Here is a 26,958-nt window from a genome sequence, read left to right as displayed (position 1 = left end):
AGATTAGATATTTCAGTTTTTTCTTTGTTGACAAACAGCCGTTCTTGCTTTAAACGTTCCTGAAGATACCATAGGCGACTCCAACATGAAGTTTGATCGTCCGCCATGTCTGCTTCATTTCTGTATCTTTAGACACTGCCCATAGGTAGCCAATCACAAAGCGTTTCATATGTATTGGATCGAGCGTTTTCATTGGTTGACAGTTACTATGAAATTTCCGCCTTTTCTAATCACCTTGATCACTGCCACTTGATCCATTTAATTTGATATAGCCGTAACCTTAAGAAGAAGGGTGTAACATTTGCGATGAAATAACTTATTTTATAGGAGCTTAAAAGTTTTTGTGCCAATGTCAACAGATAAATATGACACTTAAGACTTCATCTATCGATAGTCGAGTCCCATCTCTTTCCAGGGTGGAAAAAAGTCTGATGTAAAACATCGGCCGATTCCCCCTCTAGAAGTATATTGCAATTCGCCTCCTTATTGTAAAGTCACTGCCAACTTGTCACGAAGTCTAATCGAATAACTTGTTATCTAGTACTTTGGTAGTTTTTGACTGAATATCAAGACAGACTACTGTCGCCATAAACTTAATCTCTCGGTATTAGAATCTCATCTCTTTAAAGGGTCGAAAGGAGTATGATGTCAAACTGTGGCCATGTGTTAGTTATATTTCGCTATCTTGAAACGGAGTTCAACCTTTGAGGTCTAATAACGTTCAATGTAGAATCTTGCTAGTTTCTGGCTGAATATCAAGACAGACTACTATCGCCATAAACTTAATCTCTCGCTTTTAGAATCCTATCTCTTTGACGGGTCAAAAGGAGTATGTGGTCAAACTTCTGCCATGTATTACTCATATTCCGCCATCTTGAGAGGAAGTTCAATCTTTGGGGTCTAATAACGTTCAATGCCAGGGACTGTGCTAGTTTTCGTCTGAATATCAGGACATTCTACTGTTGCCAGGAACCTCATCTTTGTACATAAGCATCCAATCTCTTTGCATTGACGGGTGGAAAAGACGATGATGTCAAACATTGGCCATTAAATCTAATATGGTCGCCATATTTAGAGAAACAGAGTAACCTTTGGGATGTAATAAATTTTTTAGGACCTCGGTAGTTTTTGTGTGAATGTCAAGATATGTAACTGACACCTAAAACTTCATCTCTCTCAATAAGAATCCAGTATCTTTGACGGGTCAAAAGGAGTATGATGTCAAACTGTGGCAATGTGTTACTTATATTCCGCCATCTTGAAACGGAGTTAAACCTTTGGGGTCTAATAACGTTGAATGTAGAACCTTGCTAGTGTTTGGCTAAATATCAAGACAGACTACTGTCGCCATAAAGTTAGAATCCTAGTCTCCTCCGCAGCCGTTTTTTGGGATGTCACGCAACGTTGCGTGACATCCCAAAAAACGGCTGCGGAGGAGACTATTAGAATCCCATCTCTTTGACGAGTCAAAAGGAGTATGGTGTCAAACTTCGGCCATGTAATATTTATTGTCCGCCATCTTCAAAGGAAGTTCAACCTTTGGAATCTTATAACGTTGAATGTACTTTGACGGGTCAAATTCCTTTTGGGTGGAAGGGATTTGGGTCTGCGAATTTGGGTCTGCGAGGATTTACTCTCAGACCGGTTTGAGCTCAAGTTCTTCCGCCCCAGGAAATTCCTGCTTTTTACTTTTGCTTGTTTGAGTTTTTTTAAAATCTTTTCCCCCCTTGTTCGTCCTGTTTTGGCTTCTTCGTTTTGTCTTCTTTATATCGTAGAATTCCGAAAGTAACGGCTCCCGTTACTTCGGATTTAGCAGCAAAAGGAGCCTCTACTTTCGGGTAGCCGTTGCTTACGGGTAGCTGTTACTTTCGAATGGTTAAAAAACGTTTGTACGGTAACAGTCGTTTCAGGCAAGGCGGACGCGTATCATGAAATTAAAAGTTCCGTTTATGTATGTTACTAACGAACCACGTAAACAAAGCAGACCGTATAAACAAAAAATGCTCCAAATGTTGGTGCTGCGAGGCGACAGTAAAACGGTCGCATTATAACACAATGCAACCAGTTACACTATTATTTGACTCTGTTGCCAGACAAATACAGCTCATAAATCATAGTTTCAAGAAACATTCAGTTAAGTTCGAAATGAAATCACAAACAACTCTTCAAGTTGTTCAGTCCAACGGTCAGGCTGTTCCATCCACATTGCGCTTGAGATCAGAGAGTTTTGCTTTTTAGTGACTTCTTCAAAGGGCGGCTACTTTTGGGCGGGTCGTTACTTTCGGGGAGACCATTACTTTCGAGTTTCAATTAGCCTGCGTAGCAAGCGTTCCCGTACGAAGAGCTTTTCCGCATTCTGGCCGTGCGTAAACTGGAGCGACAGCAAAAACTCGACGAAGCTGGGGGTGGTGCTCTCGCACCAATTTACGCGCGGCAGAATGTGGAAAAGCTTCGTACGGGAACGCTTGCTACGCAGGCTAATTGAGACTCGAAAGTAATGGTCCCCCCGGAAGTCCGTTCGGAAGTCTCAATAGGAAGGTAAAAAAATAGCGTTACTTTCGAGGAGCCGTTATTTTCGGGGGGCTGTTACTTTCGGAATTCTACGGTAGTTTTAATTTCTGCCTTTTTCGATTTCAGAACCTTTCATCCCCAAACCTCTTGTCTGAAATTATGGTTTTCATTGGCAAAAATTACAGAAATTGCGCAAAAGAGAGGCATGCAGAGAAAAAAAGGAAATTCCTTTACGATATCTAGACTTACGTTTTATCGGAGGAAAGCTACATTTGATATTCTTGAGCCAACTAAGTTTTTCGTAGAAGAGACATATTTAGGTGTATCATTTTAGTCTTCATTAAAAACTGGATCATTGGATAATGCTTTTCAAGAGTTTTCATCGGTTTAGGGGATATGAGCCATTATACTTTGCTCTACAAATATGGTAACCTTACGCGTGACTTTTTGAGGCGTTTTATTTTGATTTCAGTTTAGTTTTCTATATCTTGGCATAGGGCGATTTTTACCTTCGAGAGAACGCAATTCTAATCGGGTAATGCAGAAGAATGCGAGTTTTGTAATTCCCCCCCCCAAAATTAAATACTCTTCAGGGGCGAACGAGTGTAGAAAACGTATTCAAACGACACTTTCGTAGATAAAGACTCTATTCAAAGACAAAAAAACTCCAGAATACAATTCAAGAACAACGACTTCGCATTAGTTTTGCATTCGTTCCCTTTCAGTTCAGTGTTCGAGGGGGGTCAAATCGTGTAAGTCACGTGACAAGCTCGGTCCCAGTTTTCAACAATGAGTTCATCTAGATGTCCATGTTGGTTCATGTGCTTTCTTTCGAGTGTTATGGCATATTGCGGACTTTCGAGTGTCGAGGCAGCTTATTGTGGACTGTAGCGGATAAGTTAATTGTTTAAAGTTCGAAGTCTGTGTTAATAGCATTTAAAATCCTTGCAGACATGTCTTTTTAACCCGACCAAAACCAAAGCTGCTTTCTGCGGAATAAGTCAAAGGAGGAAATGTGTAGTTTCACTTCGCTGGCCTAGATTTCTGTGCGCAAAATATGTAACATAAAGCCAACGAAAGTGTTTACATAGGAAAAGAGTTCAACTCCCACAGGATTGCTTTGGTACAAAAACATGTCCTCTGTTTCATTGTTTCGGAACGCATTCAAATCGCAGTAAAAACAAAAACGTTCTCAATTCTCATGTCTAATGAAACTATTATCATTCCAAAATTACAGTGGAGACACGATTTTTGAACCCCAAGGGAAACGAAAATTCGTTCGAAAAATCGGATATTTCGAGAAATCGGGGTAAAATTACAGTGTTCAACTGAGGAGAGGGAAACGACTTTTGTTTCGAGTTATCGGGAGGTTCGAAAAAATGAGGATTCGAGAAATCGGGATTGCACTGTAGTTATTTTAAAACCTCGGATACTCCATAACCTCGATCGACAGCCTAGTAAAATCAGAAACTTATAAAAGAAACAGTAAATTCTTCCTCGTACGAGAAGTTCAAGAAAATTGTCTTAAGTCTAGGTCTTAGTTTGCTTTGATTCTGACATTGTTTTATTGATGGAAGTAATATCCATCTCATCGATTTCCAAGATACACATTTAAACGATATATGACTTTTTTCAAAACAGATTTCCTGGATCATTAGAGCATTTGACCTTAACTCCGTTTTGACAAGGCAAACGTCAGAGAAAGTAGCCTACAAGCCTGGCTTTGACTACCTTTTAGAATGTTTTCTCCCGAGTACTTTTGCCCGAATCATCAGCGTTTTGCCCGAAAAATTTCAAAAATTTCTGTAACTGGGGGAGGGGAGGGGGGAGGGGCTGCACCTCCGGCTCCGCGGCCCGTACGCCTATGTTCGGAAGTGAAAATGCCCTGTAGCTGTTTCCCAAAGCCAAGGCGATTCAAAGTCGTGTTCGTAAACAGAATAATTGTCCTAGTTTTGGTAAGAAAAGCACGTCGTCTCGCATACCGACGGAACAGGCATCGTTTGTGTCCATTTACACAGTCAGTGTAAAATATAGACTGCGGACTGCGGACTGCAGACTGCAGACTGCGGACTGTAGACTGCGGACGGTGGACTGCGGACTGCGGACTGCGGACTGCGGACTGCGGACTGCGGACTGCGGACTGCGAACTGCGGACTGCGAACTGCGGACTGCGGACTGCGGACTGCGGACTACGGACTGGGTATAAAACACGGACTTTGGCATAAAACGCGGACTTAGCATTACGCACTGGGTATAAAACACGGACTCAGGTATAAAACGCGGGCTGCGCGGACTAACTGCGGCCTACCAACTGCAGTCCGTGTTTTCACTGACCGGTCGTAACTAATATTACGAGAACAAACCCTCTCGTGGGCACGTACTTTGCGATCGATTCATTTGTTTTCGCTCCTGCTAGAGGGAGGCCAGTTTCACGTCTACCTAACAGGCAGGCACAAAACTCGGCTGTTCAAAGAATTTTTGCTTTTTTAACATGCCAAACCGACCAAAACTCGAACACATTCTTTAATCTACGATTACTAATAGTAATAAAACAATTATTCCACTCGCGCTTGCTGGATGTGAGATGATCCAGCCAACTCGGCGCTACGTGCTTCGTTGGCTATCTACCGGGTAAGAACTTCATGCTAGCATGCATATAGAGCACTTAATGTTTATACCATGTATGGTATATCCTAATATGGCAAAAAGATCAACTCACACTTCCATACATTTGTATTCACTGACATTCACCTTAATGCATTCACCTTCAGTTGTACGCACTCATCTTCACTTGTACGCACTCACCTTCACGTGTATGCACTCAACTTCACTTGTAAGCACTAATTTTCACTTGTATTCACTCAACTTCACTTGTATGCACTCGCCTTCACTTGTACGCACCCACCTTCACTTGTATTCACTCACCTTTACTTCGAATTCTATTCACTCACATTCATTTCTATTCACTCGCCTTCACTTGTATGCACTCACCTTCACTTGCATTCACTCACCTTCACTTGTACGCACCCACCTTCACTTGTATTCACTCACCTTCACTTCTATCCTCTCGCATTCATTTCTATTCACTTGCCTTCACTTGTATGCACTCACCTTCACTTGTGCGCATTCACCTTCACTTGTATTTACTCACTTTAAATTGTATGCACTCACCTTCACTTGTATCCACTTGCCTTCACTTTTATCCACTCACCTTCACTTGCATTCACTCACCTTCACTTCTATTCACTCGCATTCATTTCTATTCACTTGCCTTCACTTGTATGCACTCACCTTCACTTGTACGCATTCACCTTCACTTTTATGCACTCACCTTCACTTCTATTCACTCGCCTTCATTTGTATTCACTCGCCTTCCCTTGTATGCACTCACCTTCACTTGTACGCATTCACCTTCACTTGTATTCACTTACCTTCACTTCTATTCACTCGCCTTCATTTGTATTCACTCGCCTTCACTTGTATGCACTCACCTTCACTTGTATGCACTCGCCTTTACTTGTACGCACTCGCCTTCACTTGTATGCACTCACGTTCACTTGTATGCACTCACGTTCACTTGTATGCACTCACGTTCACTTGTATGCACTCACGTTCACTTGTACGCACTCACGTTCACTTGTAGGTACTCACTTTCACTTGTACGCACTCACGTTCACTTGTATGCACTCACGTTCACTTGTATCTACTCACGTTCACTTGTACGTACTCACGTTCACTTGTACGCACTCACGTTCACTTGTATGCACTCACGTTCACTTGTATCTACTCACGTTCACTTGTACGTACTCACGTTCACTTGTACGCACTCACGTTCACTTGTATGCACTCACCTTCACTTGTACGCACCCACCTTCACTTGTACGCACTCACCTTCACTTGTATGTACTCACCTTCACTTGTACGCACTCACGTTCACTTGTATGTACTCACCTTCACTAGCATTCACTCACCTTCACTTGTATGCACTCGACTTCCCTTGTATGCACTCGCCTTCACTTGTATGCACCAACATTCACTTGTATTCACTCACCTTCACTTGTGCGCACTCACGTTCACTTGTATGCGCTTAAACTCATTAGCATGTAGTTACCTTCACTTGTATGCACTCGCCTTTACTTGTATGCACTCGCCGTCACTTGTATGCACTCACCTTCACTTGTATGCACTCACCTTCACTTGTACGCACTCACCGTCACTTGTATGCACTCACCTTCACTTGTACGCACCCACCTTCACTTGTACGCACCCACCTTCACTTGTACGCACTCACCTTCACTTGTATGCACTCGCCTTCACTTGTACACACTCACCTTCACTAGTATTCACTCGCCTTCACTTGTATGCACTCGACTTCACTAGTATGCACTCACCTTCACTTGTATGCACCAACCTTCACTTGGATTCACTCACCTTCACTTGTGCGCACTCACGTTCACTTGTGTGCACTCACCTTCACTTGTACGCACTCACCTTCACTTGTATGCACTCACCTTCACTTGTATGCACTCACCTTCACTTGTGTATGCACTCACCTTTACTTGCATTCACTCACCTTCACTTGTGCTCACTCACGTTCAGTTGTATTCACTCACCTTCACTTTTATGCACTTACCTTCACATGTATGCACTTGCCTTCGCTTGTATGCACTCGCCTTCACTTGTATGCACTCGCCTTTACTTGTATACATTCGCCTTCACTTGTATGCACTTGCCTTCACTTGTATGCACTCACCTTCCCTTGTGTGTACTCGCCTTCCCTTGTATGCACTCACCTTCACTTGTATGCACTCGCCTTCACTTGTATGCACTCGCCTTCACTACTCCCGTGCTTTGTCAAACTTTCCCAGCTAAGTGAGTCCAGATGATGAGAAAACTGACTTTATAACTAGATTTTGTTATAACCTTAGCAGCACGATTTTGTGAAGTTTTTCAATTAATGGATTATTCATACCACCCCAAACTGGGCAGCAATAATAAAAATGTGACTGACTCAAAGGGGATTTTTTATAAGTGAAGGTTAGTGCATACAAGTGAAGCTGAGTGAATACAAGTGAAGGTGAGTGCATGCAGTGAGGGTGAGTGCATACAAGTGAAAGTGAGTGCGTACAAGTGAAGGTGAGTGCTTACAAGTGAACGTGAGTGCATACAAGTGAAGGCAAGTGCATATAAGTGAAGGTGAGTGCATACAAGTGAAGGTGGGTGCGTACAAGTGAAGGTGAGTGCATACAAGTGAAGGTGAGTGAATACAAGTGAGGGTGAGTGCATACAAGTGAAGGCGATTGCATACAAGTGAAGATGAGTGCGTACAAGTGAAAATAAGTGCATACAAGTGAAGGTGAGTGAAGACAAGAGAAGGTGAGTGCATACAAGTGAAGGCGACTGAATACAAGTGAAGTTGATCGAGTGCATACAAATGAAGATAAGTGCATACAAGCGAAGGTGAGTGCACACAAGTGAAGGAGAGTGCATACAAGTGAAGGAAAGTGCGTAGAAGTGAAGGTGAGTGCATACAAGTGAAGGTGAGTGTATACAAGTGAAGGAAAGTGCGTACAAGTGAAGGAGAGTGTATACAAGTGAAGGTGAGTGCATGCAAGTGAAGGAAAGTGTGTACAGATGTAGGTGAGTGCATACAAGAAAAGGAGAGTGCATACAAGTGAAGGAAAGTGTGTACAGGTGTAGGTGAGTGCATACAAGTGAAGGAGAGTGCATACAAGTGAAGGAAAGTGTGTACAGGTGTAGTTGAGTGCATACAAGTGAAGGAGAGTACATACAAGTGAAGGAAAGTGCGTACAGGTGTAGGTGAGTGCATACAAGTGAAGGAGAGTGCATACAAGTGAAGGAAAGTGTGTACGGGTGTAGTTGAGTGCATACAAGTGAAGGAGAGTGCATACAAGTGAAGAAAAGTGCATACAGGTGTAGGTGAGTGCATACAAGTGAAGGGGAGTGTATACAAGTGAAGGAAAGTGCGTACAGGTGTAGTTGAGTGCATACAAGTGAAGGAGAGTGCATACAAGTGGAGAAAAGTGCATACAGGTGTAGGTGAGTGCATACAAGTGAAAGAAAGTTCGTACAAGTGAAGGTGAGTGCATACAAGTGAAGGAGAGTGTGTAGAAGTGAAGGTGAGTGCATACAAGTGAAGGAAAGTGCGTACAGGTGTATGTGAGTGTATGCAAGTGAACGAGAGTGCATACAAGTGAAAGAAAGTGCGTACAAGTGAGGATGAGGGAATACATGTGAATAAAAGTTAAGGAGAGTGAATAAATGTGAAGGCGAATGCGTAAAGGTGAGGGTCAATGAATACAAGTGTATGGAAGTGTATGCGAGTTGATCTTTCTGCCATATTACGATATACCATATATGGTATAAACATAAAGTGCTCTATATGCATGCTAGCATGAAGTATATACCATCTACCGTCTCATATCACGCTCGTGGAGAACTCGTGGAATATTTGTTTCCTCAGACATGCGCCCACGTGGACATGCCTCAGGTTCAGCGGATTTACCCTATTACCAAAACCGTGGTAATTTCTTCAGTGATTTTGATCCGAAGTCTTATATTTTTGGCGGAATTCATTTGTGATTTTCCGATAAGCAGAAGAAATAATCCTTTTCCGCTTCATGTAATCAGTTCAATACTTTATTGCGCCATTTTGTTTTGGCCTCATTCTACCAGAGGACTGCAGGAACGCCATACAGTTGACAAGTGTTGGAGAAAGGCGGCTCGTATATTCTGCAACAGATGTCGCTCGACTGGGCAATGATGTAATGCAATGGAGACAAAAGTCATCAACGCTACTCGTTCAAACACTCAAAATGGCAGTGCTCTTTCACTCAGCTTAAGAAATGTCGTCTGTAAGGGTTTGCGTACGAGTGAGGCCGTTTGCGACGCGAGAAAACAACCGAAGATGCAGATGTATAATTGGGATGCACGGAGCGACAACAAGTGAGTCAAAAGTGGCAATACTAATTTAAATCTTATCTATTCAATCTCAGGATTAGTGGGTGAACAGGTGCAGGGAATAGGTTTATTTTGTATCCTCTGTTTTTTCCTGTTTCTTTTGAATTGGTATGAATGCCTTAGTTTCCGATCCAAAAGTTACGTGAACATTATCGTTTAGAGCTGAGATACTAATGAACAGCTCACTTGCTAGAATTTTTGGGTTTTCTCCACACTTCAACGTCAGAAGGTCTCGCTGAGCTTATATTTCTCCTGGTCAATTTGCATATATGCGGTTTTAAACATTTTTTGGGAATACTTTTGTTGTTTTGAGTTGAACATTTTGTACTAGAAATAATGACGTTTATATTTTTGTTTAAAAAACTTCATGCTATTTTCATCCCGTTTAACGAATCATATGCTTGCTGAAATTCTTAAAATTTACATGTCTTCACAGTGAGAAATTATCGGAACCAGAGGAAAATAAAATAACTTAGTTACATATATGTAAGCATTGAAATAATCGAAACATAATACTGTTCAAATTTGTGACTCAATTTTTATTATTTGGCCCAAAAAAATTAATTTGAGATTGTGGTAAATATGATCTTACTGTAAGGTAATATTGGCATGATCTGTTTTGATTTGCATATGTGTATAGCTATACTTAATATCAAATACAGGTGTGCATACAAAAATTATTGTGTTTTCTTCAAGGAAATTCTGACTTGATACCTCTCAATTCTAAAGTGACAAAATAATACTTTGTGACATTTGTAGCAAGCATTAAAATGTCAGTGTGGTGATTCTGCTTACTACAAAATGTTTAATGGATGTCCTGGAGTGTGTCACAGGTTTTTGCTTTGACAATGTTTTGATATATGGCCGGAATGTACTGAGGGAGGGGTGTGGTGGGTGGTGTGCTGGTGTTCTTTTTAAGAACTCCCAAAAAATGAAGAAAAAAAAAATATAATAAAGTGGTTTGGAAAGTTTAACCTACAACCTTGGTCACAGGGGTTGGAAAAAAATCATTCTATTCACATTTTGCCCCTCCCCACCCCTGTCCAATGTTGACAAAACACTTTCATCTGACACAAGTTTGTATTTTACCATTTTCCAACATTGGAAGGGGGAATGGGGGTGTTGACACTTATTCTGTAGGGATTACGATTATGATTTCATGTTTTTGGCATTTTCCAACACAATTTGTCCATGATTGTAGGTTAAAACAATTTAATCTAGGTTGAAGTCATTCTGACCTAAAGAACAAATTGACCTGTGCTAGTAATACACAAGTACTAGTAATGATGTCAGAGGGAATTACCTCAGTGTATGTGATAGGTGAGCATCCCACATAAAAATTATGTAAAATGTAAAACAGTTATTTTGTTTATGGAGTCACAATAAAGAGGGTGGTTAAGGGGGTAAAGGTAAAGTCTGCATGCGAGCCAAGTGGCCCATCAGGCCGGAGCTTATCCCGGTTTCTGTAGCATGAAGCGACTAGGAGTATTTCTACTCCCCCCTGGATGGGATGCTAGTCCATCGCAGGGTTACCCCCAGCATTAAGTTCGCCGGTACCCATTTATACACCTGGGTGGAGAGAGGCACTGTGAGAGTAAAGTGTCTTGTCCAAGAACACAACACAATGTCCCCGGCCAGGGCTCGAACCCGGACTGCTTGATCCGGAGGCGCGGTGGCCTCATGGTTAGTGCGCTCGTCTCCGGTTAAGGGGGAGGGGGGGTCAAAATCACGTTTCACAGAAAATAAATTGGTCCTTTCACAATTCATGGGAAATAAAATCGGCATTTCATGTTTCATGACACAAACTTATGTAACTTGTGATATTTGTAAAGTTACGCCCAAAGCACAGCCTTGTTAGATGTCTTTATCATCTGTTTGCTTCATGTTCTGCACGCAGCAATAAGAAAACCGGACCTGCACCTTATCTTCCTTTATCTCTTGAAAACTCATTTTGATATTCATTTTCTGATGCAAACTCTAACCGTTCTCCCTGGTGGAGAGCAGTCTGATACAGTGTACACATGTTGAGAGGAAGAGTTCAAGCCTTGTTCTTAGTTGTTGGACATCTTATCGGACGGTGTGTTGTCCAACGCATTTACCATATGGGCATTTGCTCAGTTCCTCATCAGTTGGTCATTTGAACTCAAGGAAGGTTGCCTTTCTTTTTATCTTTGGAAAATTCTCAAGGTGGATTTGTGTTGAGGGTACCGGATAATACAATGATGAGTGTGTAAAATAAAAAGTGGACCACTGTGTTATTCTTTTCACTGATTCCAGGGCTGTCCCCAAAATCTCTGGTGTAATGTACTGAGTTGCATCCAAGTGGGATACTTAAAAATGAGAAACTGCATGGAGGCTCCCCAGATAAAAATATCCAAATCCCCATATGCGCTGCACTAGAGAATGGAAAACGTGATTTCTCTCTTCTGTTAAAAAAGAAACTGATCAAAACGGTTACATTTGGTAAAGAATGCAGATCATGTTGACCTTAGTCTGTTTGCACCATTTATGAAATAGCGGCAGATTGAAATAACTCAGGATGCAAATGATGGGTAAAATAACAAATCTGAACAAAGGTCACCAAAGACAGGGAACATGGAGGCCAAGCAATAAAGGGATGATAGTCCTGTCATGGTCATGCAACACTGTTAATTACTGTCGAAAATAATAAAACGCACAACCAAAATCACAGTTCATGATGAATTAAATTCTTATTTCTCATTTCACGAAGAACTTTTTTGGAAAATCATGATTCACGGCTACCAATGAAATCACGATTCATGAGAAAAAAACAAGCTATTTCACATTACACGGAAAAAAATTAGTCCATTCACGAATCACGAAAATACCCTTTACCAACAATAAATATTGTTATGTGTACAGTGTACAGTTGTAAGGTACTTCCCTCATTATTCCTTTTTCTTTGCAGCCATCATGAACCCCAGAAACCTGAGTGAAAAACCCAAGAGCTTTACTTTTGATTATTCTTACTGGTCTCATAATGAGGTAAAGATTTCTAATATGCAAAAAAGGCTAAAATAGCAACTCCACTATCTTGGACAGGGTTGAAAATAATTGTCACATGGTTGCCGGTCAAGATGACTAGCCAGTTAAAGTTTAATGCAGTTGTACACTGCACCTCATTTCTGGCCTGTCAATTATAACAACACAATACAATAATTATGGGGCTTCTGATATTCTGCAAACATTTTTAAGAAATTACATGTACATGTATGCAGAATTTTCAAGGCACATTATGTGGCAAGAAAGGTCTATTTTGCAGCAAATTATGCAATTTCTTTTTAGCAGTTTAACCTTGTTTTATTAGGTCTCAGAGGAGCACAACCCATTTTTTGCTATCCAAGACCCTATTAGACATTTTCCTCTCTTTTCCTCAAATAACTTGTGCTATTTTGTAAGAATTTTGGGATTTTTTGTGAATTATGTGATTTGTTACAATTTTAGGTCAATTGTGCAAAATCGCACCATTGCAGAATATCAGAAGCCCTGAATAGTACCATAATCTTTATTGGCTCACAAACAAAATTACACGGCAGATACGTTAAAAGTTGATTTTACCTGTTAATAAAGATAAAAGGAAAGTAGTTATTATAAAACAAGAGCCTGGAGGCTAAAAGAACCATTATGATTACGTTTTCGAGTTAGTCCCTATTGGCTAGTTAGAATTATTTTTATTGAAACAAAAGAGAGGAACAAGGGAAGAAAATCAGACCCAGTAAATAATGCTTAATAATTTTCCTCTAATACAGATTCCAGTGCTGGCACATTCTCATAAGCCATCAGACTAAGTGAGGAGTTTGACTTAATTTGTCTTTTATACCTCTCTAATCTCTAGGATGATCCCCATTTTGCATCACAGAAAAAAGTTTATGCAGATATTGGCAAAGAAATGTTGGCACATGCATTTGAAGGGTTTGTATCACATGTATGTTTTTGCAGTGTCATTTTCATTATCCTGTTTTACCATTATTTTATCATACAGTATATGCTTTGCACTTAACTTGTTGAGGCTTTTGGTCCAATATCTGGTACTTAAAAGAGTTATGTCATGGTTTGCGGTTTACCCTAAAAATTCAATTTCTGTGTTTGTCATCCATGTTAATCTGCTACTTCCTTAACCATCCTCGATCCCTCAAGGTTTATTATCTCTTTGGTGTTTTTCTATCTAGTAAACCAATATTTTCAGGTTTCTTTCAACTTAAAGGTAATTTTGTACGTGGCCAAAAGGCCATATAAGAAACATACATGTAAGTTCGGTCTCATCAGCATGAATCCGTATTCTGCCTTCAGGTACAACATCTGTATATTTGCATATGGCCAGACAGGCTCAGGAAAGTCTTATACAATGATGGGTAAACAGGAGGCTGACCAAAAAGGAATTATACCACAGGTGAGAGATTTGTCATGTAGTTCAAAGATTAACAATGCATTGAATCTCCAAATGATGGACACACAACCTGTTCCTGCGCATATGTAGTCTAATTATCCTATTATTATCTGGCATCCTATTCCTGATAATTAACAAACAAAGCATGGTAGAAACAAGCTTTAGGACTTCTGCCTTTGTTCTACATGTGAAGTAGGTGTCTTACATTTTATATCCCAAAATTTTAACTAAACTGGTTATGATTTTAAATAACAGAAAAAAAAACTTAATCCCAACAAGTAAAGTAAATATTTTACCATTAATTTGTCTTTGATTATCATTTTCCGTTAAATTTTATGTAGCTTTGTGAAGAGCTGTTTCAAAAGATTGATAGCGAGGACAGTGATGAGATGACATTATCTGCTGAGGTATTAAAAACACTTTAAACTACTGGGTCTACCTGGTAAAATGTTTATTATTTATTACAAATAATTCATCAAAAACTAGGTATTCAAGAGCAAATTTTCTAACATCTGAATCAGTTAAATACTGCTTGCATCAGCTTTAATTTCTCAAAGAATTATACATGTACATAAATTATCTGTTTGGCATCAGGTCAGCTATCTTGAGATCTACTGTGAAAGAGTACGAGATTTATTAAGTCCAAGTGCCAAGAACAACTTGAGAGTGAGGTAAGCTACATGTACCCACAGCATCAGAAGTGTTAATGTTGAGTTATTTTGTGGACTAATACTTTAAAGAAGTATTCCTCCTTCTCTCCCATCAATTTCACAGTCATTTGTAGCTCACATACATGTACATCTGTAGTTTGTCACAGAGATCTTTGAAGATCCTTGAAATATTTCTACCAGTGATGTCTCATAAAGAAACTTCCCCATCTCCTTAGAGTAGTAGGTACTCTCTTGTACACGGGAGTTTTTCACAGTCTGTTTCAGGTAAATGTTTTTGTTTTCAATTGTTGCTTCAAAGGGAACACCCAATGCTAGGACCATATGTAGAGGACCTGACCAAACTTGCTGTCACCTCATTTGAGGACATAAATGACCTCATTGATGAAGGCAACAAAGCCAGGTAAGTTAATAATTAATAATTAATATTATTGGTGTAGAGAGGTAGTGGTAGTCGTCATGCAAGAGTGAGAAATAAAAGAAATGAAGCTTTTTTTTTGACATCTTTCATTGGTTCATTAAACTATAACAACATAGCTAGAAAAGCTCTGCTATCATATTTAAAAAAAACATAAGTGTGCATCACAATACAACGATGCATGTGTATGGTGTGAGCAGGTTAAACTTTGCTTTGCCATTTCCACTGTTAAAAAAACAACAATATATTGATTCATGCTTTTAGCTGTGCATTATCAATTGTTAAGTTATGATGTACTTGAGAAGTTAATTTAGAGAGCACTCATAGCTAGAGTTGCCCCAAGCTGCACCTTTAGCAACTCTTACACTTTTTTTGTGCTCTCTAAACTTCACACATGCATGTGACGCTGATGCATGCTAAAGCATGAACCAGTTGTTAATTGTACACAGTCCTGTAAACTTAGCCTTAAAGGAATGCAGTGCCTACTGAGGTTGCAGTGCATGCAGAGAGGGGTGTGGCTATAACCCTTCCCATGTGCTGTGGATTTATAATACAAGTGATGTTTGCAAATTCTCTCAAAATTACATCAGCCTTTAGGCGAGCGCAATTTGAAAGAATTTTCAAACATGGCTTGAAGTGTAAGTCCTTAATTGCTTGAGCTTTCATACAATAATTTATTAATATATGACCGAGGAAATTTTGAATACATGTACACATGCGTCAGTTCTCACTGTAGTGCAAATTTAAAATTAACAATTTTTAAAATTTTATTGGCCTGCTCTCAGTCAGTCACAAAGAAGAAGAAATTTTCTCCGTCATAAGATAGAGAGTTAAAGACCTTGAAATTAATTGAAGGGCAGCTTACTTGGTGATATACAAGATCATTTCTTACAGAATATATAGCAGTTAATATACAAGATAACATAGCAGACAGAATTTGTAAAAATTGAGTTGAAATTATTTATCACAACAATAATGATTAAATTTTTATTTTCTTGAAATTCCTTTTAGTGTTCTGTATTGATGGCTTATTATTTTGCTTTTTTTTCTAATTCACAGGACAGTGGCTGCCACTAACATGAATGAAACCAGCAGTAGATCCCATGCAATTTTCAGTATTGTGTTTACACAGCGAAGGTAAGAATATTGTTGTGATAAGTGAATGAAGATGGTGAATTTTTTTGTTTCTTTTCGTGGCACTATGAATCAAATTAGGGCACATGTAAAAAAAAAAATACTATAAAATAGACGAATACATGTACATCAATAAATAAATAAATAAATAAATAAATAAATAAATAAATAAATAAATAAATAAATAAATAAATAAATAAATAAATAAATAATACCGGTAATAAATAAAATTTCAACTGCAGGCACCTTCACACCCATATATGCTCACACCTTTCAAGGCATGATTTTATGGTTTTAGTTTAGTTTTTGTAGTCCATGTGTTATTTTAATTATGATAAAGTCTGATATGCTTCTGTATTTTAATAGGCATGACTCTTTATCAGACCTTTCATCGGCCAAGGTACACAAGCTTGAAGTTGTCACAATTCGCACTTGCACTAGCCAGTCAGAATGTGCAGCTTGTATTCAGTCTTTGTCATGTAAAGTTTTTATGTATCTTTCATGTAGGTCAGTAAGCTGAGTTTGGTGGATCTTGCTGGCAGTGAGAGGGCAGATGCGACAGGTGCTAAAGGGGAGAGACTCAAGGTGTGTGTGGCATGACGTTTCATATTATAATCCATCAGGAAGATTAAAGCAGGGCAGTTCATTTGAGGTTATTCTGGTTGTATAGAAAACTAAATTGTTTCATCCAAGTCTATCAGACACCAATTTCTTTTCTCCCAAGTACAGTATATAGACCACTTTGTGGATTGCACTTAATTGAGACTAACAAGGTTTGTGTGAGTGTTTCAGGAAGGTGCAAACATCAACAAATCATTGACGACCCTTGGGAAGGTGATCTCTGCTCTAGCTGAACAGGTAATTAATTTAATTTAGACATTGATTTATAATAAGATTATGCTTAGCGGACATAGATGTAGCTTGACTTCCATTATGAATTCCATATGAAGTGAATTAAACCAGTCACCGAACATGCTTGTAGTTTACATACTATTATAATAATTTCTATATTAAAGTATCATGTTTATTTTTATGAGACTTAATTCAAGTATTGTTTGTGGATCCCTGCCTTTGCTGTTTGTAAATAATTCAAGCAGTCATGAAATAGAAAGAGAGGAACATCACATGTACATCAACATGCTTTTTTATCCCTGACCTTTGTCAGTGTAAAAAATTCATATGCACTTGATGCTTCAATCTACAAGACGACAATATCAAGTCATTGTTTGTTAAAATGTTAACCTAGATATAACAAAGGTTTTGCTCATGTACATGTACCAAATTTTCTTATCTTCCAGTCTTCTCAAAAGAAGAGGAGGAGATCAGATTTCATACCATACAGAGACTCCGTCCTGACATGGCTTCTGAAGGAAAATCTAGGTACAGTTCCTGAGGTTTTTCCTTTTCTCTTGTTTCAAAGCTATATCAAGAACTAATCAAAACCTACTTTTCTGTTACATGTAGTAACCAGATTTGAGACACATGTATTTTTTTCATCTCAAAATAGGTGGAAATTCAAGGACAGCCATGATTGCTGCCATTAGTCCAGCAGACATTAATTTTGAGGAAACATTGAGCACATTGAGGTACAACCATTTTGATTTCCTTTGTTCTATTATTTAATAAAAACATTCCTCAAACCATTCTTTTTCATTTGTTTCCTAAAGTCTCATCTCTCATTTCATCTCCTCCAGTGTTAGGTTGGGTATAATTCATCAAGTTTAAACAAAGGAAGTCATTACTGTGACAGTGTTTGGATATCTGATTTTAATTAGTATAGATTTTTATGATTTTGTGATTTTATTTCTCCGTTTTCTGCTTAGTTTTAGTTTTGTTTGAGAAGATATTTCAAACACTCAAGACAGTGTTTGACCACATTTCCAAACACCTCAGGGTTCATTCAAAACACTCCACTGCAGGTCGTATTTTCCTCAACTCTGTTCTCAGTGTTTGGAAAGGTGGTCAAACAATGTCTTTTGTGTTTCATATATTACTTACCACGCGCCACAGTTGGATTTCCGCCCAGTTAATCATTTCTTCTTCCCTGTAGGAGGGTGAGTAGGGGAGAAGAATCTTGAATCCATGCATTCAACAAGGACACAATGTAGAATGCCATGTTTCTAAGGGGTTCCTTTATTGACACAAATTTATCTTAGTTAATTAACTCTCTTGCTATTTAAATGTTCTAACAGATATGCTGACCGTGCCAAGCAGATTGTCTGTAAAGCTATTGTCAATGAAGATCCTAATGCAAAGGTATTGTCAAACAACCTCCAGATAACAAAGTACATGTGTACCTCCTGGACTTCACCAAAATTCCACATGCCACTCTTAGGATCAATAAGCCTCATCCCTGATTGAATAAGTCTATTTATAATAATGTATTAAACCGAGAATCAGAACACAGGCCACAGGCCTACCAAATTTTTTTGGTGTGGATGGTTTTCATCATAGAACAAGACAACAAGGCTTGTTCTCAAGTTCTTAAGTTGACAAATCAATCCAGACCAAGAGAGAACAACTTCCTGTTAATGCTTATATTCATTTTACATGAATCAGTTTTAAAAGCCCCTCCCCCCATATTACCTGGTTTAGAAAGGTTAGGTTAGCTGACACAGTCAATGAAAAGCACAGTTTAGCTCACAAACAGAAGATGGTAAGCCTGTGAACAGAAATTTGAACTGACTCTTTCATATGTCTAATCTCCAACATGTGGGGAACTGTGAACTTATGGAACCCTATTCAATTTTTTTTAAAATCAATAGTTTCATTCTGAAAATGTTTTCAATAACCTTATGTCAAAGTTGCAAAGAATCGTCCAAAGGAAACATCTTTTCCAATCTAGATAATTAGAGAATTAAAAGAAGAAGTGTCAAAGCTAAAGGAGCTTCTTGTCAACGAAGGCTACAATCCTGATGATCTGCAATGTAAGTTGAAAATCACTCAGCATGTCTTTCCTCCTCCTTTTATTTATTTGTTTCATTTACATATGTAATGCCCATTCATACTTATTTTTGTTTCTTTAAAAACATTTTTCTTGTAACTTTATCTTCTTTCCTTGAAGACTCTTTTCCATCAGGTTTTTTGACTAGTGCGTACTTTGTTTCTTGGGGAGGCAGTGTGGCCAAGTGGTTAGGACACCAGACTTGAAATCCGCAGGTCATGGGTACAAGTCCCTCTCTACCCACTTAGCTAGAGTTGTTTCTCGGTAGACTGTAGTTGAACTCCTTGGTCATGCAAATAGCCAACTGGTCTGCCTCTTGCCAGTTGGGAGTTTTAAGCGTATTTTGTTTAGTTGATATTAATATTTGTTTCGCTCAGTTTAAGTGGCATGTCTGTGAACTACAGTAGCTAGGTGTAGCTAAGTGCATTGACAACAGTATAAACATTCAACAACATTTTCATTTTCAGCTGTGTTAAAGCAGGGTTCCACTCACTTGCCAAGAAGGTATAGCCAGGAATTCCAGGATGGAACCCTAGAGAGGCTTAAGGTTGGATTCTCTCTGAACTCTTTAATCCTCATAAAAACTCAGGTCAAGAGAACAACAGATCTGATAAAAAACTCAATTACCTGAGGAGAGTTACAGATACTGTACAGCTGTACTAGAAGATTAAGGCCAGTTCAGATGGATACAAGAGTTGATGTGTGCTCACTGGATAAGAGTTGGACAAAAGTTTACTTCAACTCTCTCTGGAGGCACTTCAGGTTTTCGTGATGTGAAATGACCTGAGAAGCATTTAGTTCATTGTTCTTCACTGGGTGCAGTGTTATCTACCAATAGAAATTGGGCCAAAAAAGCACCTTGGTACAATACCTTGACCTTAAGGTGCACTTGCTGACAAGGAACCTGTGTTGAAAGAGGTACCAGCCATATTGTTGAAGCCCAACATGTCCCCATGCTTCAGTCAATGGCCTCACAGAGCTTGTCACGTCATTGATGTAGCATTTAGAATAAATGCCTGGCCTGTAGTACATCTGTATAATCAGATTATCAACCTTTAGTTGATAGTAACACATAACTACTCCTGTAACAGCTACTGGACTTTTCTGTAGTTTGTGGATGCAGTTAATAGGTCCACCTAAATTTGCTACTTCCGTTTCTATACAGACGTGTGGTATTATATTGAATTATAGGTATCAGAGAAACTTATAGCTGAGCTCAATGAAACCTGGGAAGAGAAGCTAAGGAAAACAGAAGCCATCAAGCAGGAGAGGTCAGAATAGATAAAACAATTTATGATTCTTTAAAGTGTTTGAATTAGCGACTGTTCAGGTTTGTTACAGTAAACTAGCTAAGAGGTAGTACTGTTGAAATAGATGAAAATTGTGGCATCATCCCATTCTTTTCCACCTTATTGGTTTCAGGTCATCTAATCTCAGACATCTTTCTCCTTCTCATTAACGTCTTTAGTGATCATCAAAAGGTTCTAAACATTTCTTGGAACCTTTCACCACAAACTTAAGGGGCTGTTTTTAGGTTACATTATAAACCTCAAAGAGATAATTACAGATAGTGACAAAACGCGTGAAAAGATTTCATTTTATTAATTTTGCAGAGAGGCAATGCTAGCTGAAATGGGTGTTGCTATTGGTGTTGATGGTCATACAGTTGGACTTTTTCAGCCAAGAAGGGTAGGTTATGAACACAGTTCCTGCAATATGATTCAAGTGTTTACATAAACGCAGTTCAAAGTCATGGCTTATTAAATCTTCTAAGTACTAGACATTTAAGTGTTAAGTATTGCTCTACATTTCTGTGATGTGCTGCTGAATGACTTACTCTGCTGGCTTGTTAAAATACTGTAAGACTTATCATTATATATACTGATACTGTGTGCCAAAACGTCTAATGACTATTCTTCATGACTTGATACGTTATTGTCACTACAAAGGACAGCACAACACCAAAATTGAGCAACACGGAAGCTGTTTGTATTGCTTGAATTTCTTTCAGAGTCCTCATTTAGTGAATTTGAATGAAGATCCCTTGATGTCTGAATGCCTTCTTTACTACGTGAAGGATGGAGTGACAAGGTACATAAACTGTTTGTAACTCAAATTATAACTCTGAACTACCAACTTACTTCTTGTTAGGTAGTTGTTTTTTGATGGACATTCTTTGAATGTCAAATCTGACGTTCATAACTTTCGGAAGTCGTGAGTTTGTAAAATATCATTATAGAGATGTTCTAATCGCCCAAATAGGCCTTATTATCGCGAGGTTATCCCTCTCAATATATAAATAGACATGGTACTTGTTTTTTGGAGGATAATGTTACTACGCGCGTGGCGTGGATGTTTTCGTGGAGGGAGAAGATACGTGTAAGGGCTGTCCACGTTGGCAAACTCCGCGTCACGGGACTGGCTGTTTCTAGACCATCCTGGGATTTCTGAAACCGCTGTAAATAAAGCTTTGTGGGGATTACGTTGGGAATAAGACCTTTTTTTGGGAAAACTCTCTTTACACTCTCTTAGTTTTAACTTAAAACTAAGAGAGTTTCAGTTTTTTGTACTGCAAAGCAGTACAAGGGCTGGCCAAAGCTCCCAAATTCCATTAAATGTCAAGCAATGGATTGAACTGAACTTAAGTTGATTTATAGCGACGCAATTGCTTCGGTACGTTATTTTCGTGACTGTTATGTTTATGCTGTAGGGTCGGCCAAGCCAGAGCAAAAAGTCATCAAGATATCCAGCTGAGTGGCGAGAATATCCTTGATGAGCACTGTCTCTTAGAACATAATCAAGGCAAGTGAACCCTTCATGTTGTTGAGCTCATATTCACGTCGCATTTGTCGCGGAATTTACACAGTATCTTTAGCTCTAATATTGGCGGCCTGCTTCGTTCTTCAAGGCAGATTCTACTTTCCAAAAGCTGTGGAACGCCTTCCCGATACCCACAAATCATTGAATTCAAAGTTTATGTAGTACGTGTGCATGTACAGTACTTTGTTGTTGGTGATGCTATTGTTATTGAAGATGTTAATCTTAGCTTTGTGTTGTTATCTGTAGGTGTAGTAAAAATAATTCCGTGCGAGAACAGCCGTACATTTGTCAACGGAAAGTTGGTCACAGAATCCACAGTGTTAAGATCAGGTGAGTGTTGGAATGAAGACACACTAGATTGTTCATGAATTTCCACTTGTCAGAAAGGGATGACTGGAACTTAATTTCATTCAATGTTCCATTTTTCAGGGGCTCGTATTATTCTTGGAAACAATCACGTATTCAGATTTAATTATCCTGATCAAGGTATGCTGTTTGATTGTTTCACGTGATGTTTGTTTCGTTGACGAGAAACTTGGCAAGAAAGCTTGATATTTTATTTGCTTTATCACCAGCCCGCGAGGAGCGGATTCGTCAGTCCCGAGGAAATCTTCTGGAAGACATCAATGGTACGTTAATGTCTGTTCCCTCTTTTAGGTCCCGTCCGCACAACGCATCAAATGTTTTCCTTCCACACTACGCCTGAGAAATTTGAAAACGCAATAATCACCCGTCAGTTTAGATTTGTGTAGGAAACCTCGGGCAGGGAAATCACAGGATTATCATAACTTCATTGTCACTGTTTTCGAAAAACTCCGTTTTCAAATTCCACTAATTTGAAGAGCGTTTTCGAAAAGCTCTGTTTTCGTGAGGGATTAGTGTGGACGGTAAGCCTAATCGTGGGAAAGAAAGTTGCTTTTTCAAATTTCTCCGGCATGGTGTGGACAGGCCCTTAGTATCAGTTGCCAGCCATGTTTACTTAAATGTGAGATGGACGTGGATTTTTCGTGATATTGCACTTATGACCAATATCAAGTTATTTGTCAATCATCTATAAAAAAAAACAAAGTTTTGAAAAGCTGCATTAAGTCCCACATTCTTATAATAACCCCTCCCTCCCTAAGAATAACACTACTTAAAAGAAAAGCCTTTAAAGGTGAGGGGTTTGATACAACTTTGATAGTACATGTACAAGATAATACTGCCAGCTAGCACTAATATACTACTCTCTCTGAAGAGAAGTTAACCAAAGAAAATTATACTAACAATATTAAGTGAGTCAGTTCCAAGGAAATATACAGAAGGAGTGGCCATTAAATAAAAGTTTATTGCGGTTGTTTCTGTAGGAAAAAATGAGGCGAAAGGTGAAGAGCCTGTAGACTGGTCATTTGCCGTGTTGGAACTCCTAAGAGAGCAAGGATGGGATGTTAAAGAAATGAATGAAAGGTGGAGTGTTTTGTAATCGTTATGGGAAATTAATAGTTTAAGTCTGCATAGGAGCCAAGAGGCTCATCAGGCCGGAGCTTAACCCGGTTTCAGTAGCATGAAGCGACTAGGGGTTTTTCTACTCCCCCCTGGATGGGATGCTAGTCCATCGCAAGGTTAGCCCCCAGCATTTAGTTCGCCGGTACCCATTTATACACCTGGGTGGAGAGAGGCACTGTGTCTTACCCAAGAACACAACGCAACGCCTCCGGCCAGGGCTCGAACCCGGACGACTCGCTCGGGAGTCGAGCGCACTGACCATGAGGCCACTGTGCCTCCTCTACTTAAGTAAAACTGTATCACTGCTGGTGATTGTTTTTTCATGTATATTTGTGGGGACTTTTCATTTTAAACGGACACTGTAATGCTTTTCTTCAGGGTTCTCGAACTTGAGGAGCAAATTAAGAAAGAAAAAGATCAAGCTGACTTGCTTCTAGAACAACAGAGAGTGGTAATGTTACCCTTGTGTGTGTTTTTAGCGCACTGATTGTCTTACTAACTGATTGCTTGTTGTGCTTAAACTTAATCTGTGAACTTTGTTAATTCTTTATTCAGAGCTATGAAACTCGACTACAGGAACTGCAGCGGAAGGTAATCAAATAAGTGCACCTTTTTATTGGTTATAAGATAAACTTTCATACTAGGCCAGACTCATAGCCCAGGACCTTCTGATAGTTTAAGTAAATAGAGAATGAAAGATAATCCGAATATGTTCATTGTCTTTTGCAATGTTCAGCACATAAATAAATTCAAATTACGCCATAAAATCAGAAACTTCTCCTTAACATTTCTGAGAACGAAAGACCTCCTTAAATTTTATTCAAATACTTAAAACGTTTTATGTGCAATTGTACAAAGTGTCGATAAACAATTCTGAGGTAAAAATTAAAATGTTTCATCATTAACCAGGGTGATCCCTGAAAATAATGATTTTGATTGCATTTTTTTTTTTACAAATCTTAACTTGAATCATTAAAAACTCCTTTAGTTTGTCATTAAATGAAAAATGCAATTAAACCCTTGGCTGGGATATAGTAACACATGTTTTTGCACACCCTGGAAAATGAAAGCCTGGACCCAACCCATCACTCTGCACTTTTTGTTCTCTTTTTGATCTTTTAGAATGTTTCTCTACACGGTTCTTCACGTAAAAAGAAAAAACTCATGTTGATCTTTCCACAATCGAAAACAGCACAAATTCACTTTTCTTCCAAGAATTCCCGCCGTGTACATCACCGGCGGGCATCAACAACTGAAGGCAATTCTAAGGTACTTAGCCTTTCGATTTAAGAACTCTGCTAACACGTTGTAATAAGCAATGGGTAGGCAGTTGTCTTAACAAATTTTAAAGGTTTTTCAAGATCTTCGATTGGACGACTACCACACGAGACTTGTTGTTTTTTTTTTTTGACGTGACGTGCATCATGTAAAACAGGGGTCGGTTATCTCCACTAATTTTGTTTTCTGTTCACGTTTTACTTTCTTAATTCATTTGCACAAATGCACACTTTACATGTAAGTCCCGAGCTATATTCATTAAATTCTTCCTGACTGCTTAAAATAACATCAAAATAACATCAAAATGGGTTCACAGTGTGAACTCATTTTGATGTTAGCTCTGAAAATACTGTGTCAATAATTAATACATAACGGTGCGATATTGAGCGGTTTTCATTTGATTGTCGAAGTTAATTTGGGATGGTTTGCTTTGCTTCGGGTTCACGTCAATTGGTAATTCGAATTCTTATTTTGTTTAATCTTTTCTTGCAAATAGATGTTGTAATAGGCTTTGTGTTTGATTTTACGGCATGAAAACTGCTCTGTTGACTATTTTGTAAGAAGAAGACGTGAGATACTGATCTGTTTTGGGACTTGCAAGTGATACGCTGTTAATCAGCTGCACACCATGCAGCTTCCGTCTTAACCCTCATTTTCCACTTTCTCGCAACATTTTTTGTTTTGTTTCATTTTTTTCGTAATGAACTAGTGATAAGTGACAGTTAACGATCAATTGTACGTAGATTTATCTGTGTGATTACTTAGTTGGTTCAAACTTTTTACTTGTTAAAATAGCTCAGAAAGCCGTATTTAACAGGCGCAAAACTAACAAAGTAATTGATGCAAAGTAAGTCATTAAATCACTAATTAGTGGTGGCGCGAGGTTAACGTGAACTTTCGAATGTGTTGTGAACTTATAAAATTATGAGAAACAGAGTATACCACACGAATTGTGATGGGATAGATAACTAGATGCAAGAAGTATGTAAACTCAGTTGTGAAGTCACGTTAAATTCCTCACTTAGTTTGAATTAAAAAAATATAAAACTGTCGTTTATGTGATTATAAACTTCACGAAGTAATGAAACAGAGTCTGGGTTGACTAAAACCTCCTATAGATCAGTATGTATTATGATCTGCACACATTCTACCGATGTTCTTACACACACTCTTATTCTCTTACGTGCATGTTAACATGAAGCGGCAATTTTATATTTGTCAATTGTAATGATTCCGCCTGTGGTGGTTTTATCGATGTTTTCTTAGTAATTCACCGTTTACTTAGTAAGCACAACCTTACATAGCATGAGTCGTGTGTGATGTTTTGTTATGTAGATGGAGCTTACTTCAGTGCCGTCCAGTGAATCAGTGGACAGTAACATCGATGTGGAAAGCTTTGACAGTAAGCAGCATTTCTTTCACATCTTTTCAATCTGGTCTATCACTGTTTGACGTATTAGTGATCATTTCGAACTGTTAAATTGGTGTGCATGAGCTTGTGAAAACCCAGCATCCACAGCGCACAAAAGAAATCACTCGTCCAACATCAGTCTTACCGGCTACTAGAAATTGTCTTAAATGATGGGTCTGCTGAATACTAATATCGTACTAATGTGGAGACAAGGAATGTAGCTTTACGTTTGCCTGCAGAGTGAAATCCCCGGGAAAGGGGCACTCGACAAAGTTTTGTACGTTTATACGGGGAGGCTCCGCCCCGCGGTCCAACCCCTTACCCTTTTATAGATCAGGTGTCCCTTTCATATAGCTTTTGTTGAAAAAAGGTACCCCTTTCACTAAAGGACGCTGCATCCCTCTTCTGAACCCTTGGAATGAGGTCAAGAAACAATACCGCGGACCGATTTTCCTACCCTTCCATGTACCTCAACTTGTGAAATCCTTACCCTTCATATACCTGAAGGCTGAAAGAGGTACCTCTTTCGGGTTTAGCCTCCCCGTGTAGGCCGTGAAAGGAGTGAAATACACGGCAGGAGCCCAATTTTCTGTCGCCAACTTTGTGCTTAGAGAGGAACAAATCTTAAAACTCTCTGAAACGACGTTTTTAAATGCGCTTTTAGTTTGGTTTCAATACGTCTATTTGTTTTAATTCTACATACGTAAGTTTTGTATTTCTTTATAAAAAGGTTCGACATTTTAGTTGTAAATGGAGTGGTATATAACATGTATTCTACTATCTTAAGGCGAGAGCCCGCTGACCGAGCGTGAGCTCAACCTGGCGGAGGTGGTGGTGGACAAGTGGAAGTGTTACCTGTGCACGTCATTTAGGGTTTGTGTCAAGCCGTTCATTCCGTTG

The 26,958-nt window shown here is 39.0% G+C and overlaps 1 protein-coding gene across 2 annotated transcripts in view; it reads left to right on the top strand.

The window, feature by feature from the left end:
- Positions 1 to 9,012: 9,012 nt before the first annotated feature.
- LOC145494038 (kinesin-like protein unc-104) overlaps positions 9,013 to 26,958 on the top strand; it is a 34,145-nt gene continuing 16,199 nt past the window's right edge. For both annotated transcript variants that reach the window (XM_081473510.1, XM_081473503.1), the window contains exons 1-28: positions 9,013 to 9,477; positions 12,422 to 12,498; positions 13,349 to 13,425; positions 13,804 to 13,903; positions 14,242 to 14,307; positions 14,495 to 14,571; positions 14,870 to 14,971; positions 16,046 to 16,123; positions 16,487 to 16,520; positions 16,628 to 16,705; positions 16,913 to 16,978; positions 17,419 to 17,500; positions 17,628 to 17,706; positions 18,313 to 18,376; positions 18,966 to 19,047; positions 19,532 to 19,611; positions 20,256 to 20,335; positions 20,678 to 20,753; positions 21,076 to 21,155; positions 21,775 to 21,866; positions 22,131 to 22,214; positions 22,314 to 22,370; positions 22,460 to 22,513; positions 23,231 to 23,330; positions 23,748 to 23,820; positions 23,925 to 23,960; positions 25,983 to 26,049; positions 26,846 to 26,931. In XM_081473510.1, coding sequence (XP_081329636.1) covers positions 9,378 to 9,477; positions 12,422 to 12,498; positions 13,349 to 13,425; positions 13,804 to 13,903; positions 14,242 to 14,307; positions 14,495 to 14,571; positions 14,870 to 14,971; positions 16,046 to 16,123; positions 16,487 to 16,520; positions 16,628 to 16,705; positions 16,913 to 16,978; positions 17,419 to 17,500; positions 17,628 to 17,706; positions 18,313 to 18,376; positions 18,966 to 19,047; positions 19,532 to 19,611; positions 20,256 to 20,335; positions 20,678 to 20,753; positions 21,076 to 21,155; positions 21,775 to 21,866; positions 22,131 to 22,214; positions 22,314 to 22,370; positions 22,460 to 22,513; positions 23,231 to 23,330; positions 23,748 to 23,820; positions 23,925 to 23,960; positions 25,983 to 26,049; positions 26,846 to 26,931 — 2,127 coding nt within the window. In that variant the 5' untranslated portion in view covers positions 9,013 to 9,377. The remainder of the gene's footprint in view (positions 9,478 to 12,421; positions 12,499 to 13,348; positions 13,426 to 13,803; positions 13,904 to 14,241; positions 14,308 to 14,494; positions 14,572 to 14,869; positions 14,972 to 16,045; positions 16,124 to 16,486; positions 16,521 to 16,627; positions 16,706 to 16,912; positions 16,979 to 17,418; positions 17,501 to 17,627; positions 17,707 to 18,312; positions 18,377 to 18,965; positions 19,048 to 19,531; positions 19,612 to 20,255; positions 20,336 to 20,677; positions 20,754 to 21,075; positions 21,156 to 21,774; positions 21,867 to 22,130; positions 22,215 to 22,313; positions 22,371 to 22,459; positions 22,514 to 23,230; positions 23,331 to 23,747; positions 23,821 to 23,924; positions 23,961 to 25,982; positions 26,050 to 26,845; positions 26,932 to 26,958) is intronic.

This window comes from Orbicella franksi, chromosome 1 (genome assembly GCF_964199315.1).
Source record: "Orbicella franksi chromosome 1, jaOrbFran1.1, whole genome shotgun sequence".
Taxonomy (NCBI): domain Eukaryota; kingdom Metazoa; phylum Cnidaria; class Anthozoa; order Scleractinia; family Merulinidae; genus Orbicella; species Orbicella franksi.
This window is presented reverse-complemented; position numbering and strand designations above follow the sequence as displayed.